The sequence below is a fragment of the Pithys albifrons genome, chromosome 4 (genome assembly GCF_047495875.1).
Source record: "Pithys albifrons albifrons isolate INPA30051 chromosome 4, PitAlb_v1, whole genome shotgun sequence".
Classification (NCBI taxonomy): Eukaryota; Metazoa; Chordata; class Aves; order Passeriformes; family Thamnophilidae; genus Pithys; species Pithys albifrons.
This window is the reverse complement of record NC_092461.1, coordinates 76,957,891-76,973,956: the sequence shown is the minus strand read 5'-3', so window position 1 is coordinate 76,973,956 and position 16,066 is coordinate 76,957,891. Positions and strand designations below refer to the sequence as shown.

Below are 16,066 nucleotides of genomic sequence, written 5' to 3'. Positions count from 1 at the left end.
GCTCCCAGCCCGGGGGCACCGAGGGAAGCGCAGTGCAAGGAAGGCGACTGTCCGCTTCTGCGCTGCCCGGCTGAGACACTTCCCGCAGCGCTGCGTCCCGCTCTGGGGCCTCAGCACGGGAAAGGCCCCGACCTGTCAGAGCGAGGTCAGTCACGGAGATGGTCGGAGGGCTACAGCACTGCTCCTATGTAGACAGGCTGAGAGAGCTGGGGTCGTTCAGCCTGAAGAAGAGAAGGCTCTGGGGAGACCTTAATGCAGCCTTCCAGTACCTAAAGGCAGCCCACAATACAGCTGGAGAGAGACCTCTTATATGGGCATCTAGTGATAGGACAAAGGAGAATGGCTTTAGATTTAGACCAGATAGAAGGGAGGTATTCTTTACGGTGACAGTGGTGGGACACTGGAACAGGCAGTGGATCTGCCTGGAAGTGTTCCAAGTCCAGGCTGGGTGGAGCTCTGAGCAACCTGATCTAGTTGAAGGTGTCCCTGCTCACAGCAGAGGGGTTGAGCTGTATGACTAAAGGCCCCTTCCAACCCAAACTATCCTCTGATCCCATGAGTCACTGGTGACATGGATAAATATCCCAGGGAGGTTCAGAGGCAGAGAAAGACACGCCCTATCAAGTCATGGTTACTGGCTGTTCTTTTATTATGGCCTAGGTTAACTCTCATTCTTCCCAGACCTGGTATTAGCAAGGCCCTGTCTCTGCAGTTCGTACCTTGACTTTGCTTTCTCTGTACATGTACACCCTATTTTTAGAGGACAGAGTAAAGCAGCACAAATAAGGATCTGAGCATGGCCTAAAACTGGGGAGTGAGGGGGCACTAAGTGGTCAAATCCAGCCCATAAAATTAGCCTATCTAACCTGCTATGTTTAGCCTCCAAAGACAAAGTCAACAGAGTGTAACAGCTGAACAGTTGCCACTGCACCAAGACAAATTTAAGTGTTTTGGTGCATCAGACATAATCCTATCTGGTTTGTAAGGCAGTGACCCAAAACAGGCATCCACATCCAGTGCTGGAAGGTTTTGTCCACCCTGCCCAGAGATCGGGGCAAGCCACAGTAATGGATGTGTTAGAGAGAGACAACAGGGTAGGCAACACCACATTTGTGCTTTGCAGAGCACCTGTTTACATGATAATATCAAATGTTCATTTGGCAAACAAAGGTATACTTCACATTGTGTCAAAAATTCAGCCTATTAAGCTTTAAAAATAAGAAAAGTTTACAGATATTTACAAAGACTATAGTAAGCATGCAGTAACAGTACTTTTGGAATTCTTACTTCAGTGGCGTATCATTTCCATGCAAAATATTACAGTGATATCCTTGAGGGTTTTGCAGTATTTCTTATTACAAGTGGAAGACCCAGGCAAAGATGATATATTTTCCTACCGCAAAATGCAGAGGCAGGTTTGAATTCTCGGAAACCACTTACAGTGATGGACTAAGAATGATGATATAAATTTCTGCCAATGTTGTATATCACAACTGACTTAAATTACATACTAAGTAATTGCTATACTGATTTGGAATTATTTTGATTAATAATAAGTTTCTGGTCTATTTAGATTTTTATTGGGAGATGTGACCATGTTGCAAATTATTTTGTTCACGTGTCATTTAACAGGATATTTCTTCTTAATGTAATGCATTTCAAAGGTTGATCCATTCATATAAGAGGTCACAGGATCAAGGCCTTATTAGCTAGTATTTAAGAGACTAAAATAGAAGACTTATTTTTGAAAATTAAAAACTTAATAACAAGACACAGGAATGTTAATGTCTTTTTCAGTCAAAAACTACTGAAACCCATTTTCTTAATCAGTGCTTGTACAGCTGCACAAGAATAATGCTCTTCCCAGGGCAGCAGGACACTGCTTTTATATTCTGCTCATTTATTAAACTGTCAAATTTAAGCAAAGAAGATTGAAGGGGGCATGGCCGCACTCATATCCCAAAAAGGCAGCTGCAAAGGGAAAAAAGTAATCCACCAGGGCTAAGCCCAGAATGGACAAGAACCACACTGATACTCTCCAACAGACAAAGCTACCCTTGCCAGCACTTGGCAGTGCTGGGTTAATGGTTGGACTTGACAATCTTAAAGCTTTTTTCCAACTTAAATGATATGATGACTCTGTAATGCCTGCATGCCAGGTAACTGTGTCGTGCCTGCAGTTTGTGCATTACAACATGGGTGCCTACCACCTTCCAATGGTATGTCTTTCAGTTGAGGACTTTCTGTGGTAACGAACACTGGAACAGATTATCTTGGGTGATTGCACTGTGTGACATCGCTGCAGGTTGCTAAAGACAAATTAGATGAACTTTGGCCAATGGAGCTGATTCTTGCATGTCTGAGAGTTAATGAGAGTGGCTTTTGCTGGGCCTGCCTGGCGGCACGGGCCTTGCTAGATGTGTAACCCCAAGTTACTCTGAGCAGGACGCCGCAGGAGCTATACAATCCCTTACCACTTCTGCTCTTGGAGCCAGCTGGCTTTGCTAGGTTGTTTTTCAGGTTATCAATGGTGACCATGATGGCACATTTGTCTACGACTGCTGGTAGATACCTTCAATAGCCAGGCCTGAGGCTTCTAGGCATTGCTTCCTTCCTGTTGGGAAATTTGCCCAAGCAGACCTAAACAGCATCTGTGCCATAGCAAAATGCCATTCTGCTGGCCCTGTCCTGGAAATAGGGCATTTTAGCCAAAATACTACTTTCTAGATAAATATTATGTATAAAACTGAGGTGTAAGAGGTGTCAGGTCACATAAAAAGTATTTAATTTTGTATTTACCATGAGCTATGGGATTGGGATTAAATTAATTTGCTTGTTTATGGTTCAGTTGTTTTGGTTTTTTTCCATTTCCTAAGTTACTTCCTGAGATAAAAACAAATGTCATCTATTTAATGTCACTGCATCAATCAGGTTGGAAAAGACCTGTGAGATCATCAAGTCCAACCTATGACCCAATACCACCATGTCAACTAGACCATGGCACTAAATGCCACATCCAGTCTTCCTTAAACACCTCCAGGGACAGTGACTCCCCAAACTCCCTTGGCAGCCCATTCCAATGTCTAATCACCCTTTTTGGGAAAAAAATTCTTATTAATGTCCCACCTGAACCTGCCCTGGCACAACTAGAGGCTGTGTCCTCTTGTCCTGTCACTTGTTCCCTGGGAGAGGCTGATCCCCACCTGGCTACAAGCTCCTTTCAGGTATTTGTACAGAGCAAAAAGGTATCCCTGACTCTCCTCCAGACTAAACAACCCCAGCAGCGCCAGCCGCTTCTCTAAGACTTGTGTTCCAGACCCTTCACCAACCCCGTTGCCCCTCTCTGGACTCCATGTCACCCATTTGTTTTGCCGTTTTGCTCAGGGTTTGGTTTGGCTTTTCTCCAGGATTCCCTCGGTTACTTCCTGAGATAAAACCAAACCTCCGATATTTAATTTCACCCCGTTGCTGTGCTGCCAGCCCAGCCCCGCGGCGGGGGCTGCCCCTCATCCCTGGGCAGGGCCGGGCTGGGGCTCCGCAGGTTCGAGGGTCCCGCCCGCCACCACCGCCCCTTGGCGGCCCCGGTGACATCAGCGGAAGGGCGGGCACTCCCCGGGCCGGCGGCCAATGGGCCTCCTGGCGGCCCGTGACGGCCCGGGAGGCCCGGGGAGCACCCGGAAGGGTTTACAGTCTGCGCGTCGCTGCACCGAGGACAGACCCTGCTCCTGCCACCCCGTGTGCCCCATGGACTCGGGAGTCGCCGCCGCCGCCCCCGACGCCGGGCCGGGTCCTGCCTGGCAGAGCAAGGTGAGCGTGTGCCGGGACCGCAGAGGCGCGGCCGCCGCCGGCCGGGCTCCGGGAAGGTGGAGGACGAGGAGGAGGACCGAGGCGCTGCGAGGCGGTGTCAGCACCACGAGGGTCACGGTCACTCGGCAGAGCGACCCGAGCAGCGATGACGGGGATGGCGTGGGCTGTTGCTGCCGGCAATTATCTCCTTGGTGGAGAGAGCTGCTGTGGCAGCCTGGTAGATGAGTTGCTTCTCTCCAAGCTCTGCTGGCGAGTACGAAGTTGGGGCCGAGCCAGCGTGGTTACCACGGCGGTGGGCAGCGAGGCGGTGGGCTTGTCTGCACTCGTCGTGCCCGAGCCAGGCTGTGTGTGCGTCTGTGTTTCGAGGGGATGTTTTATGATGTCCTTTCAGGGCTCTAAAAACGGGGGAGGACGCTGTGCATGAGCTATTACTGTTGTGTTATCACAAGACAAGTTTTACATAGATTGTGTGTATACTTGTGAGAAAACTTTCTGTGAAGGCTTTACCCCTTGTATTCAGAGGGTACTGAAGTGACATTAGCAAGTGACTGTGAACATCTTTTCAGCACCAGCTCTTCGTATTGAGTTTATGAAACTGCTCTTTGAGTAGCTCACCATAGTTCCCTAAGTATCTGTAGAAGACAAGCTCTTAGAAGATTATATGAGCTTATTTTGGAGCTAGCGATAGCTAATTATCCTGGTTATTGTGTTGTCACTATACAAATCACGCTGACTTCAGTACAATGCTTATTTACAGTGTCCATGGGGAGCCCCTAACTCCACATCAATATCGTGTTCTCTTGCTGATGTCATGAGTGAACAGCTGGCAAAAGAACTGCAGCTGGAAGAGGAAAATGCTGCTTTTCCTGAAGTGGTTGCGTAAGTTCGAGTCCTGGATTAGTGATCTCCATAGTTGTGCTGCCATCTTCTCTCTCTTATGTGTTTGCTTACACTGTGCTTAGTGCATAGCAGTGTAGCAAATGCTTTGCCTGTTGCTTCCTAACTCTGCTTCTTCAGATCTTTTTCAGTGAAGATGGCTTTTCCTGAGCTAAAATATTCCTTAGATTCTGTTCTCTGTTGCCCTTCCTTCTTTCTTGATGTTTTCTTTGCATTTTTCTGGGTGCCGTAATGCATTCTGTAAGCTATGTTTAGAGAAATGTCAGAAATGCAGGTTTTTTTCCTATCCTTTTAGAGACTCCTGTTAACAGTGTACAATGTTACTTCAATAACTGTCAGGTAGATCAGCTGTATCCTACTACTACTTGAAAGCTCTAATCAAAGGCCAAGAGCTTACTAGTTCTAAACTTACAAAAATTTTGACTGCAGTCTTTCCTGCACAGCAGAGTAAAGCAACACTATTTGGAGTTTTGGTTTTATTTATAAAAACATATAGTTATGTATACACACAAACACCTATATGCCATCTTTCTTTTTCATGAAGAACACCTTAGAAATAGAGCTTAATGCTTCTTACAGAATGGTAAACAGGTAAAAGTTTAAGTAATGTTTCCATCATAAAATAGTGACAAAGAGAAATGAAGTCATCTATTAATATGTAGTATTGGCTTGAAGAGGGGGTGGACAGCTGAGATCCATTACTTTCTGTGCAGCTCTACATGAAGGCTTCTGTATAGAGTGATGAAATGGTATAAAGCAGTGGTTTCTGCTTAGATTACTGTGTTTAATTTTTTTAAATTTCTGTTTTCATCTCACGTAGTGTTGCTGAAGGTCCATTTATTACAGGAGAAAATATTGACACTTCTAGTGATCTAATGCTAGCTCAGATGCTGCAGATGGAATTTGACAGGGAATATGATGCACAGCTTCGGCGTGAAGAGAAGAAGATCAATGGAGACAGCAAAGGTACCCTCATCAGAAAGAAGAAATATTTTTGCTTTGGAGAGATATTTTGCTTGGCGCTCTGTCTAAGTTGACAGAGCTCTGAGGAAGTAGCAAATCCCTGATAATCACTGACATACTTATATTTGTTTCATTTCTCAAGTCTCCATATCCTTTGAAAATTATCGGAAGGTGCATCCCTATGACAGTGACAGCTCGGAGGATGAGGTTGATTGGCAGGATACCCGTCATGATCCTTACAGAGCAGGTATTTGACAGTTTTAAACAATAGAATTCCCTTGGTTAATAGGCCTAAGAATATGACATAGTCAAATCAGGTTTTCTTTGAATGTAAGGAAACATACCAGTTGTATGTAAAACCAGGTCATTGGGAGGTGTCACCAGGACAGAAGTTGGGTTGGGCAGGTAATTTCAGGCTTCTATCTGCCAATATATTGGCTTCAGTGGCTGAATCTGGCTAAATAACTGTTGTATGTAGAAAGTATTCTGAGAAGGGCATATCTGTCATCTACATTTAACTACGGTCAATATCACCTACACGTGATATTGAATATTCCTGTCTTAATCTGCCAAAAATGTGTCTGACACCCTAGACAGTATATAGAAGTAAGTCATAACATAGCAAAAGAAGCTGTCATGCTTAGGATAAGAGAAGACTGCACTAAGATTATACAATTAAAGTAGTCTATTCTGTTATATAAATAAAATTATATTACATTTGTGGACATTTTGAGACCTTTATGAGCATAAGTTATGTTTGTTTAGGTGTTAAGTGTAATTAGTTTTTCTCACTGCTGGCAGATAAACCTACTACTACACCGAGAAGGGGTTTCGTAGGAAAAGGAAAAGACATTACTACTAAACATGATGAAGTGGTATGTGGAAGAAAGAACACTGCTCGCATGGAAAATGTAAGCAAAAACTTACAGAAACTTACTTTGTATGTAAAACTGGAATGCTGCAATTCAACCAAAGAGCTAAGGCTTGTCCATCTGTGCTGCTGGATAGGGTGCTGATTTTTTCTTCCCACCAAAGAGAAGCAATGCAGTGTTTGGTTTAGTTATTCAAATTGGCAGTTTGAGTTTTGCGAGTTTTCTGTTTAATAACAGTTTGTTATTTGACTATGATTCAAGAACTGTTCTGGCAAAACAAAACTATCAGCAAGTTTGGCACACAGACAAATGAAACACCAAAGCTATTTTTGAAAGGCATAGCTATTGCATAACCTATTGTATTTAATTAATTTTGCCTGATGAGCCAAGTAACTAGTTTTTAATCTGTTGTTTGACTTAGAGCTTTTCAGTCTGTTTATCTGTAGTACATGCTTTCCATTTTCTTTAAGGTAACTGGTGCAACTTCTGCAAATAAGGAAGTGCTACAAGTGCTATTTTTACAGGATGTTGGGTAATCTCATATCAGTTTGGGCAGAACTTTGAGTTCTGTGTTTAAAGCAATATGTTTCTTAACATAGTGACAACATTACACAAAGTGGGTTTCACATAGGTCCTGGTCTCCCCTGTTTCTCCAAATCAGAATGAGAAATTTCTGTTTGTGCTAACTTTTGGTGTCTGCTGGCAACAAAGTTTAAATTTCTGTTATTTCCACTTGTAGTTTGCACCTGAATTCCAGGTTGGGGATGGAATTGGGATGGACTTAAAGCTGTCAAATCAAGTCTTCAATGCCTTAAAGCAACATGCATACTCTGAGGAACGTCGAAGTGCAAGGCTCCATGAAAAGAAGGAGCACTCCACTGCTGTATGTTTTTAAAAAGTCTCTGTGCTTTTTATCTTGTGTAATAGCTGAGCATTGCTTTGATAACTTCTTGAAACATTCCATTTTTAGTAAAAGAATTAAGTAATATTATAGTAATATTGCTGAAGGGGAGAGTGTCAGCCAGCACCTCCTAGAAAAAGGCTGTCTTTATCTGAGCTGCATTACTGTGAGAGCCATATCAAAGTAAAAGCAAGCAGCTTCCATTTTTTTTCTCTTCTTTGTCTTTTAAAACTTGTCTAAACTTAATCAGCTACAATTAATAAACTGCCTGGAAGTTATTTATAGAAACCATTCAGAGGACTAATCCTCTGCACTTGAACCCTGTGGCTCCAAATACCTGTCTTCATAGCAAGCTTTGGAAAGATGAAGTGACCAACTGAACTGACTTAATAATTTAGGAAGTCTGTTGTTACGGGTGAGTTTAGAGTAGGGCCTTGATTACTCCTATGGCCTTCACATTTGGGTGTTTTGCTTTGCTTTATTGTTACTGATATCAAAGAATATAATATTTGGGATATTTTGATTCATGATTTGTAGAGACTTCTTGAAAATACTGTAGAAAGTGTGCAGTTGAGTCTGTATGTGGAATTGGTAAAACACTGCATGTGTTACACAGCTGATATGGAACTTGAGAATATTAAATCTTAAGATAAGAGTCTTGGAGCAAACTGACTTTGCTACATCTATTTGTTTTGGTTTGTTGTTGTGGGGTCTTTTTCTCATTATCAGTTGAGAGAATTTTATTAATACATTATTCTTTACACCTAGTTGAAATCTTGTGGTATATAAGTATTCTAAATTCACTGTAAAACAAAGAATTATTTTAATGACTTGAATATTCATTTCTTGCCTGTAGGAGAAAGCAGTGGATCCCAAAACACGTTTACTTCTGTACAAGATGGTCAATGCTGGGATGCTGGAGACCATCACAGGCTGCATCAGCACAGGAAAAGAATCTGTTGTTTTTCACGCCTATGGAGGAAAGTAAGTTGTTACTGACAGTAGCTTTAAGTACCAGGGATGATTTGAAAAGCAGAAACCACAGAAATATTTAAACATCTGCACCTCTTTTATTCTCAAACCTTAAACTTTGTATTCATGGATATACAGATAATAAATTCTGAAAAAAAATTGTACCAACTGTAAAGTAAAAAAATCCCCACTTTCGTCTTTGGACTCTATTTAATGAATGGGGACAAATCCACTATGCCTTTCTGTAGAAAAGTATGTAGTTCTTTTATAAAAAAGTCTTGAGATTTTTCAGGAACTCTTTCCACCAACCTGCACCAGACTATAGAGCTGTCATGATGGTCTTAGGCTACCCAAAGATTCTGTACCGGTCAGTGTATTGTCAGCTCCCTCTATGCAGCTCAGTAGAGGTGCTGTTTGTTACTGTAGGGTTAGCCCTGAGATAGTGTTGGGATGCTGTTCACTTGGTGAGTCATGCAAGACTCCAGTTGTAAAAAGCGCCACGCTGGAAGGATTGTAATACATTAGTAGTGACTGGAGTGCATTTAGCTCATTTTAAACTAGTGGTGTTTGAGAATGAGCTAATAAAACCCAAAGGGTGGGGCCAGTTCTGCACACGCTGTGCCTCACCTAAAAAATCCACTGCGCAGGCTGGAAGGGCACATCCACGTGGGGAGAGCCCTTCCCAAATCTTCGTTTGCGCAGCCTGCCCATAAATAAACCCCAAATACAGATAATCTATTTAGAGATGTCAAGAGAGAGGTAGGTTGTAAATTGTAGTTGAAGAGAAAAAGATGTGCCTTTTTTTTTTTTTTTTTTTACTGTTGCTCCAGTGATGTTCTGGAGTGTCCTTTGGCTTGGTATAATTTGACAGACAATATCATTGTGGTGGTTTACAAAATACTGTGGTACTACCATTATTGTTGCAATGCAAGACTATTTTCACCTGTAAATTCTTGTAGCAAGTACATCCATTAACAGGGCTATTATTAGCTGTGACACTTAAGGAAAATATTAACAAACTGGGAGATGTAACATATTTGATAAGCAACGTATAATCAAAATGCCAAAACGCAAACATTCATATGTAAGTTTAATCATAGAATTCCTATAAACTTATCTTAATTTGGCTTCTAGATTTGGTAGAAAGTCAGATCTTCTCTTATATTAAAAATTGCTGTATCTTGGATTATATAAAAAAATCAAAATCATGCATTTGCTTGTAAAGATGCGAATAGTTAACTCTGTTATATATTTGACTTTTTGCTTGAGAAGTGCAACAGAAGATAAAGTTATTCCTCCAGAATGTGCCATCAAAGTGTTTAAAACAACTCTTAATGAATTCAAGAACCGTGACAAATACATCAAAGATGACTACAGATTTAAAGACCGCTTCAGTAAATTGAATCCACGAAAGATTATTCGTATGTGGGCTGAGAAGGAAATGCATAACTTAACAAGGTAAAAAAAAAAAAGTAAAAATCAAGCAGTTGTCAGATGTCTTTTCTCTTTAAGGAAGATGTGTCTGGGTAGAAGTTTAGGCTTGTTTCTTAGGTCAAAATAATACACAATGTGCCATAGATTGAAAAAGCCTCTGGTTTCTTAGAGTTCAATGAGTTGTCAGCATCTTCAGTTATTTGGCAGCAGAATTTACAAGCCTATGAAGTCTGGCTGTGAGAGTGATTAGTATTTAGTGAGCATTCTTAGACTCACTTATGACTTTTCCTATGCGAAATACATATATTTACTCAGTTTTCAATTCTCTCTGTTTCAACGACTTTTTTTACTTTGAATCAAGTTTCTTACACCCTCTCTCAGACTGAAAACGAGAACTATATGGTTTGGGGGCTTCTGTTTTGGTTTTTTTTTAATCAGTATCTATTTTCTGATCCACAGAATGCAAAATGCAGGAATTCCTTGTCCTGAAGTGGTTATCCTTAAGAAACACATTTTGGTTATGTCTTTCATTGGCAAGGATCAAATCCCAGCTCCTAAACTAAAGGATGTAACGCTTAGTAGTGAAGATATGAAAAAGGCCTACTATCAGACTCTTAATGTAAGACAATGCTGATTTCTCCTCCAATTCTAGGTTGTGTTTTCTTTTAGGAAAATAGCTTTAAAGGACAAATCATCATTTATTTACTTTCCATGATGCTTGCATCACTTTCAAGATACGAAGTCCAAAGTCTTATTTTGCTGCTGTTTAATGTGTGACTTAGAATAAATAAAAAAAGTATCCCCTAAAAAGATATTTAAATTTAATCTTAATCTGAGTAGAAAATATGCTGGAACTTGATGACAACAGATATTTAGCAGCAGAGGAATTACAAATAAGTAGTCCTTTTATAGAAGCAGTATGTGGTTTATAAAAATTCTCTGAAGTCTTTCTGGGCTTACCAAACACTTAATTTACAATGCTTAAGCACTTTCCAGTGAATCACTGCCTTCCCACCCCCTTCCCTAGCAAACCCAGAAATCAAAGAATTAATTAGAATATTGCACAGGGGAATACTTTACTCTCCTGTTTTCTGCTGTAATTGGTTCAAACATGTGCCTGCTAACAGTCCACTCATTATTACATTATAAACATTAAAAAAAGCCAATTAGACAACCAGCCACACAGCTTGGTAACATGAATGGTCTAAGCCTCAAACTGTGAGACCAGTGATTAACACAACTGTGTTTTAAGTAGTTAGGATTCAGCATCTACAACTGTGACACTTCTTTCATATGTGATAGGAGTGAAAATGATATGAATATTTAGAGAACGTGTTTATCTGTCTCGTGCACTTGGACTGGTTGGCAGTGTTGACATGAGTTTACCAAACTCAATCTTCAGACTTGTCAAAGCTAAACTCAGTGATAAAAGCTTAGTTTGCTGGCAGCGTACCAAAACTGCGATTCCCTGTGTGGAAATTTATCAAAGACTTGGGTAAAAGTAGTGGGTGGTTGGAGAAAGGTGGTTTTTTTGTTTGTTTTATATTCATGCAAGCCATATTTATTTGGAGTACAGCATACTTTATTAATTTGGTTCCTTGCAGATGATGCAGCAGCTGTATAAGGAGTGCAACCTGGTCCATGCAGATCTGAGTGAATACAACATGCTTTGGCATGATGGGAAGGTGAGTTTATTCTTATTGTGGGAAGGAAATGTTTCACAGAATCACAGAATATGCTGAGTTGGAATGGACCCACAAGGATCATCGAGTCCAACTCCTGGCCCTGCACAGGACAGTCCCCAAGAGTTGCACCATATGCCTGACAGTATCATCCAAATGCTGCTTGAACTCTTGGCGAGCATGGTGCAGTGACCACGTCCCTGGGGAGCCTATTCCCAGTGGCCAGTCACCCTCTTGGGTGAAGCACCTTACCCTACTATCCAACCTAAACCTCCCCTGACACAACTTCAGGCCATTCCCTGGGGGGTCCTGTCACTGGTCACCACAGAGAAGAGATCAGTGCCTGTCTCTCCTCTTCCCCTCAGGAGGAAGTTGTAACTGCAATGAAGTCTCCCCTCGGTCTCCTCTTCTCTAGGCTGAAGAGATCAATTGCCCTCAGCTGCTCCTAATAAGGCCTCCCCTTAAGACCCTTCACCATGTTCATTGCCCTCCTTTGGACACTCTCTCTAATGTGAAATTTTAATACAAAGTGAATTGCTATTTCTCTGTGACTACAGGTCTGGCTCATTGATGTCAGTCAGTCTGTAGAGCCGACCCATCCTCATGGACTTGAGTTTTTGTTCAGAGACTGTAGGAATGTTGCACAGGTAGGACCTCTTTGTCTGACAATCTTCTGTTATGCTGAATGTTTTCCAAAATAAAAATCACTTCAGAGCTAATTAAAAATCAACCAGTACAACTGAGTAAAAAATTATCACCAACATATATATACAAGATTATTCTTGCATATTGCCCGTACTGACTGTGTTCTTCTCTGTAAAGGAAGAAAGTGTGGAAGAGTAAAATTAGGCCACTAGAACTTAAAACTTCTTTCAGTTATTTCTATCTGTGGGCCAATAAAAGCAAAAATGTAATTTTGACTAAATATTGTAACTTGGGGAAGGAAAAGGAATGTTTTCTTCTGCGTAGTAAAGTGTTTAACATGTGCTTTTTCTATTGACTAGTTCTTTCAGAAAGGAGGTGTGGCAGAAGCATTAAATGAGCGTGAACTCTTCAACGCTGTCTCAGGTTTAAATATTACAGCTGACAATGAAGTAGACTTCCAAGCAGAGGTATAGCTTTCTCTGTCTAACAATTTTAATTTGGTTAGCTATAGTAGCTATTGTAATACCTAAACTTTCCACACTTAGTTTGCATGATTGGTGTGTGTGAATAAAATTTCAGCAGTCATTCTGCATCTCTTTTAAAAATCCTGAGTATTTCAACCTAGTACAAATGTTTACAGAAACTCGAATTGGCAGGCTTCTTCACCCCATTTCTTGATCCCCCTGCTCCCAAGTGTAAAAGGCTTCATGTTTTGTTTAGTTGCTTCTTTCAGCATTAAGGCAAATCTAGTGATCTGTTGTAGTTGAAAAGCTAGTATTGTTGTCTTCCCATACATATATTAAAGGCTGTGCAGAGAAAGGAAAGCTGGGTTTAAAATAATAATTGTTCTACTGCTTATTTTCATGGTTTAAATGTTAACTTATTTGAATTTAAAGTTTAGGCTAGTGTTGTCAATTTTCAAGCCTAAAATCATGCTAATGTAAATATGGATGCTGGAATCTTTGGTCACTGTTAGCTTTTAATTTTCAGCCTTTGTAACTTCTCAAGGTGTGCATCCTGATATCAGACAGTGAAAAAATAAGTTGTCAAATCTTATATATTTACCAATTAAAGTTAAGGCAACATGGCAATTCTGCCTAATTGCTCATGACTGTGTAGGTTTATGCTAGTCCAGCATGAGTAGGTGGCAGGCTGAAATTAGGTAAATCAAGTGTAGTTGTCAAATGCCTTCTCTGTTTAAGGAAGATACACTGTGTCTGGGTAGACGTTTAGATTTGTTTCTTAAATCAAAATAATATACAACATGCTGTAGATTGAAAAATCTCTGGTTTCTTAGTTTAATGAGTTGTCAGCATCTTCAGTGATTTGGCAGCAGAATTAGGTAAATCCTAGGGCAGCTCCTCAAAGTAAGGTAGAGGTAAAGGAAACACAATGTCACAGTTCCATGATCCTTATCTATGGGATAATCAAGCGAAAAACAGTTCCCTTACTGACTGTGATATGAGCACTGGGGCATAGGGTGAGATAATGTTGTTTTATGTCACCTTTAGTGCTTTTAAGTTTGATGGGAAAGACTTAACATTGCTGCTTACATAAAGGTGAATTTGAGCAACTCAACTGCAGACTTTGACTTTAGTCACTAGTAACAAAAATTATCTCCCCTGGAGTAAAAGGCGTGGTAATCCAAATTTAACAATCTGAAGGTCAAAATAAGCTACTGTACTGTGTTACTTTGATTGCCCAAAACACTGAGGTATAACTGTCTTCAGCTGTCACTGTTAAAAATCACTGCAGTGGATTTTTAATGTTACTATTACTTGGAATTTCTCTGGTGCTGATGATTGGCTGAGTTACAGTAGAGGTGTTCAGAGTTGAAACTATAAAGGAGTGCTACTCCTTTTAGGAACTTGTTGAGAACAGATGTTTCAAGCTGTACTTGCAAAATATGTTGCTCTGTACCTGTGTTTGAATCACTGAAATAGCAACACTGTATATACCTGCTCTGTCATCTAAAGCTACTTTTTCACGCTGTTTAAAAGCATTCTGGTGTGGTGCAGGCATGGTTATATGATTTCAGCACGATTTTATCTTTGGCTCTCTAGATTGAAGCTTTGGAGAAGATGAATGAAGATCATGTGCAGAATCATGGAAAGAAACTGTCAACATTTTCAAGTGATGGAGACCCACCTATATTTGATGAATAGCACTGAGTGTATAGCTGCTAACAAAACAAAACACAAATTTGCTGCTTCTAACTATGTTGGTGCAGTGGTAAATGTCAACTACCGATGTCAAGAGAGAGTGCTTGGCTGGGAATACCAAAATGGAAAACACAGCAAGCATATGGTGATGCCTGAGTGGTTTGCTTTTTTTTAACTTGTCCCGCACATCAGGCTGGCACTGTGAGAATGGACTGTCACTACCACTTTGGACAGTCTGACAGCTCCACCAGTTGCTCAGTTACATTAGACTACTGTAGCTCAGGTGGTCTTATTTTGCATGATTGAGAGCTTATATATGTTTTAATTTGAACAAAAAAAATTAAAAAATCATCTATATCATCCAAAATATTTAGTGGGGAAGCACATGAGAAAGAGCCCCTCTTTTTTTCCTATTGCAAGTTGAAAAAAACTAATTAAAAATTGTGTATGGACACAACATCAATGAACCTTTCATCCATCTCCACCAAGGGCAAAATGAAAAGTCAAAATATGCACAGCAATTGTATGAAAATGTTAATTTAACAAAGTAATGTATTCATATATGCCAAAGTTTGGACTTTTTCATTTGAAGTACGTGGAATGTGACTCTTAACTATCTCTGTAAATACAGTTAGGTATTACATGAGAAACAGATTTGAATCCAACCAGCAGAGAACATCCTTGGTGCCATACCAGGAAATCCTGAGGGCTTGTTTCAAGGTGTGTAGCAAAGAGTATTTTGCTAGCTTCACTCTTAATATACAAATGGTTCCAAGAACTCGGTGTAAACCAAAAGTAAAACTATAATAATCCTGTCTCTACCTAGAATGGCAGTTTAAAGTGTCAAATGTGCTTCCCCTGAAGGTAATCACAGACAAATCTGAGTATTCTTTTTGCACCCGTAAGAAAAGCTTCATTTAGAAACATTTAGTTACCACCATCTATTTCATGCTTTTATTCTTGACATCAGTCTTTTTTTTTTTACCAAGTTCTAAAAATCTAGCAATGTTTCTTGCCAAAACAACACATTTAAAGATGGACTGATATGGTGAGATTGTTTGGAATTAAGAAATTCTAATCAACTTCTTTTTCACTGATTGCTGTTTCTGATGCTGCTCTTTACCAAGCAGAATATAGTGATGCTACATGTGATATTCTCACAGTGTGCTGTGAAAGTCACTTTTTTATCTTTTTTCTTTTTGGTTGGAAAACTGGTGGTGAAGTAAAATTTTAAGATCTTGTGGTGGTATTCTTGCATGGTTCTTTGCATCACACAGGCCTTCACTGATCCTCAGTGCTTCACTGGAGCAGTCTTAGGGTAGGACTACACTAATTCCTTGTAATGACAGAAAAATGACTAATTGGGTGGGTACTACATGAACAGTGGGGGTGGTCCTGTGGTATAAAGGAGATTCCTCTGGACTCTGAATCCCAAGGACCTGAGTTCGAGTCTCAGTGGGGACCATCCCCTGGCAGTTCAATGCTTCCCTGCCATCCCATCCCATCCCATCTCGGATGCTCAGCAGGGTCAGCCCTGGTTAGTACCGGGTGCTGTGACAGTCCCGAGGACTTCACTGTCACTGTCCAAGCTCGCTCGGCCGTGGCAAATGAACCTCAGGACTTAAATGGTGGGGCCAGTTCTGCACACGCTGTGCCTCACCTAAAAAATCCACTGCGCAGGCTGGAAGGGCACGTGGGGAGAGCCCTTCCCAAATCTGCGTTCAAGTCTGG

The 16,066-nt window shown here is 40.8% G+C and overlaps 1 protein-coding gene across 3 annotated transcripts; it reads left to right on the top strand.

Moving 5' to 3' along the window:
- The first annotated feature begins 3,605 nt into the window (after nucleotides 1-3,605).
- Nucleotides 3,606-15,576, top strand: RIOK3 (RIO kinase 3). 3 transcript variants are annotated; one of them, XM_071554670.1, is made up of 13 exons: nucleotides 3,606-3,807; nucleotides 4,565-4,686; nucleotides 5,525-5,670; nucleotides 5,810-5,914; nucleotides 6,469-6,578; nucleotides 7,279-7,422; nucleotides 8,297-8,424; nucleotides 9,685-9,870; nucleotides 10,306-10,465; nucleotides 11,451-11,531; nucleotides 12,086-12,175; nucleotides 12,533-12,640; nucleotides 14,237-15,576. In XM_071554670.1, exons 1-13 carry the CDS (start codon nucleotides 3,628-3,630, stop codon nucleotides 14,336-14,338), a joined length of 1,662 nt encoding a protein of 553 aa, XP_071410771.1. In that variant the 5' UTR covers nucleotides 3,606-3,627; the 3' UTR covers nucleotides 14,339-15,576. The 3 variants fall into 3 exon arrangements, with proteins under 3 accessions (XP_071410771.1, XP_071410770.1, XP_071410772.1); XM_071554669.1 differs by having other exon boundaries at nucleotides 9,682-9,870; XM_071554671.1 differs by lacking the exon at nucleotides 3,606-3,807 and adding an exon at nucleotides 3,942-4,060 and having other exon boundaries at nucleotides 9,682-9,870.
- Nucleotides 15,577-16,066: the final 490 nt, after the last annotated feature.

What these genes read in the sequence shown, in the direction of transcription:
- RIOK3 (XM_071554669.1), top strand. Translation starts at nt 3,628, where the DNA reads ATGGGCCTCCTGGCGGCCCGTGACGGCCCGGGAGGCCCGGGGAGCACC. An exon ending in TCATGATCCTTACAGAGCAG is followed by an intron (nt 5,915 to 6,468) that starts GTATTTGACAGT and finishes CACTGCTGGCAG; the next exon opens with ATAAACCTACTACTACACCG. An exon ending in ACACTGCTCGCATGGAAAAT is followed by an intron (nt 6,579 to 7,278) that starts GTAAGCAAAAAC and finishes TTCCACTTGTAG; the next exon opens with TTTGCACCTGAATTCCAGGT.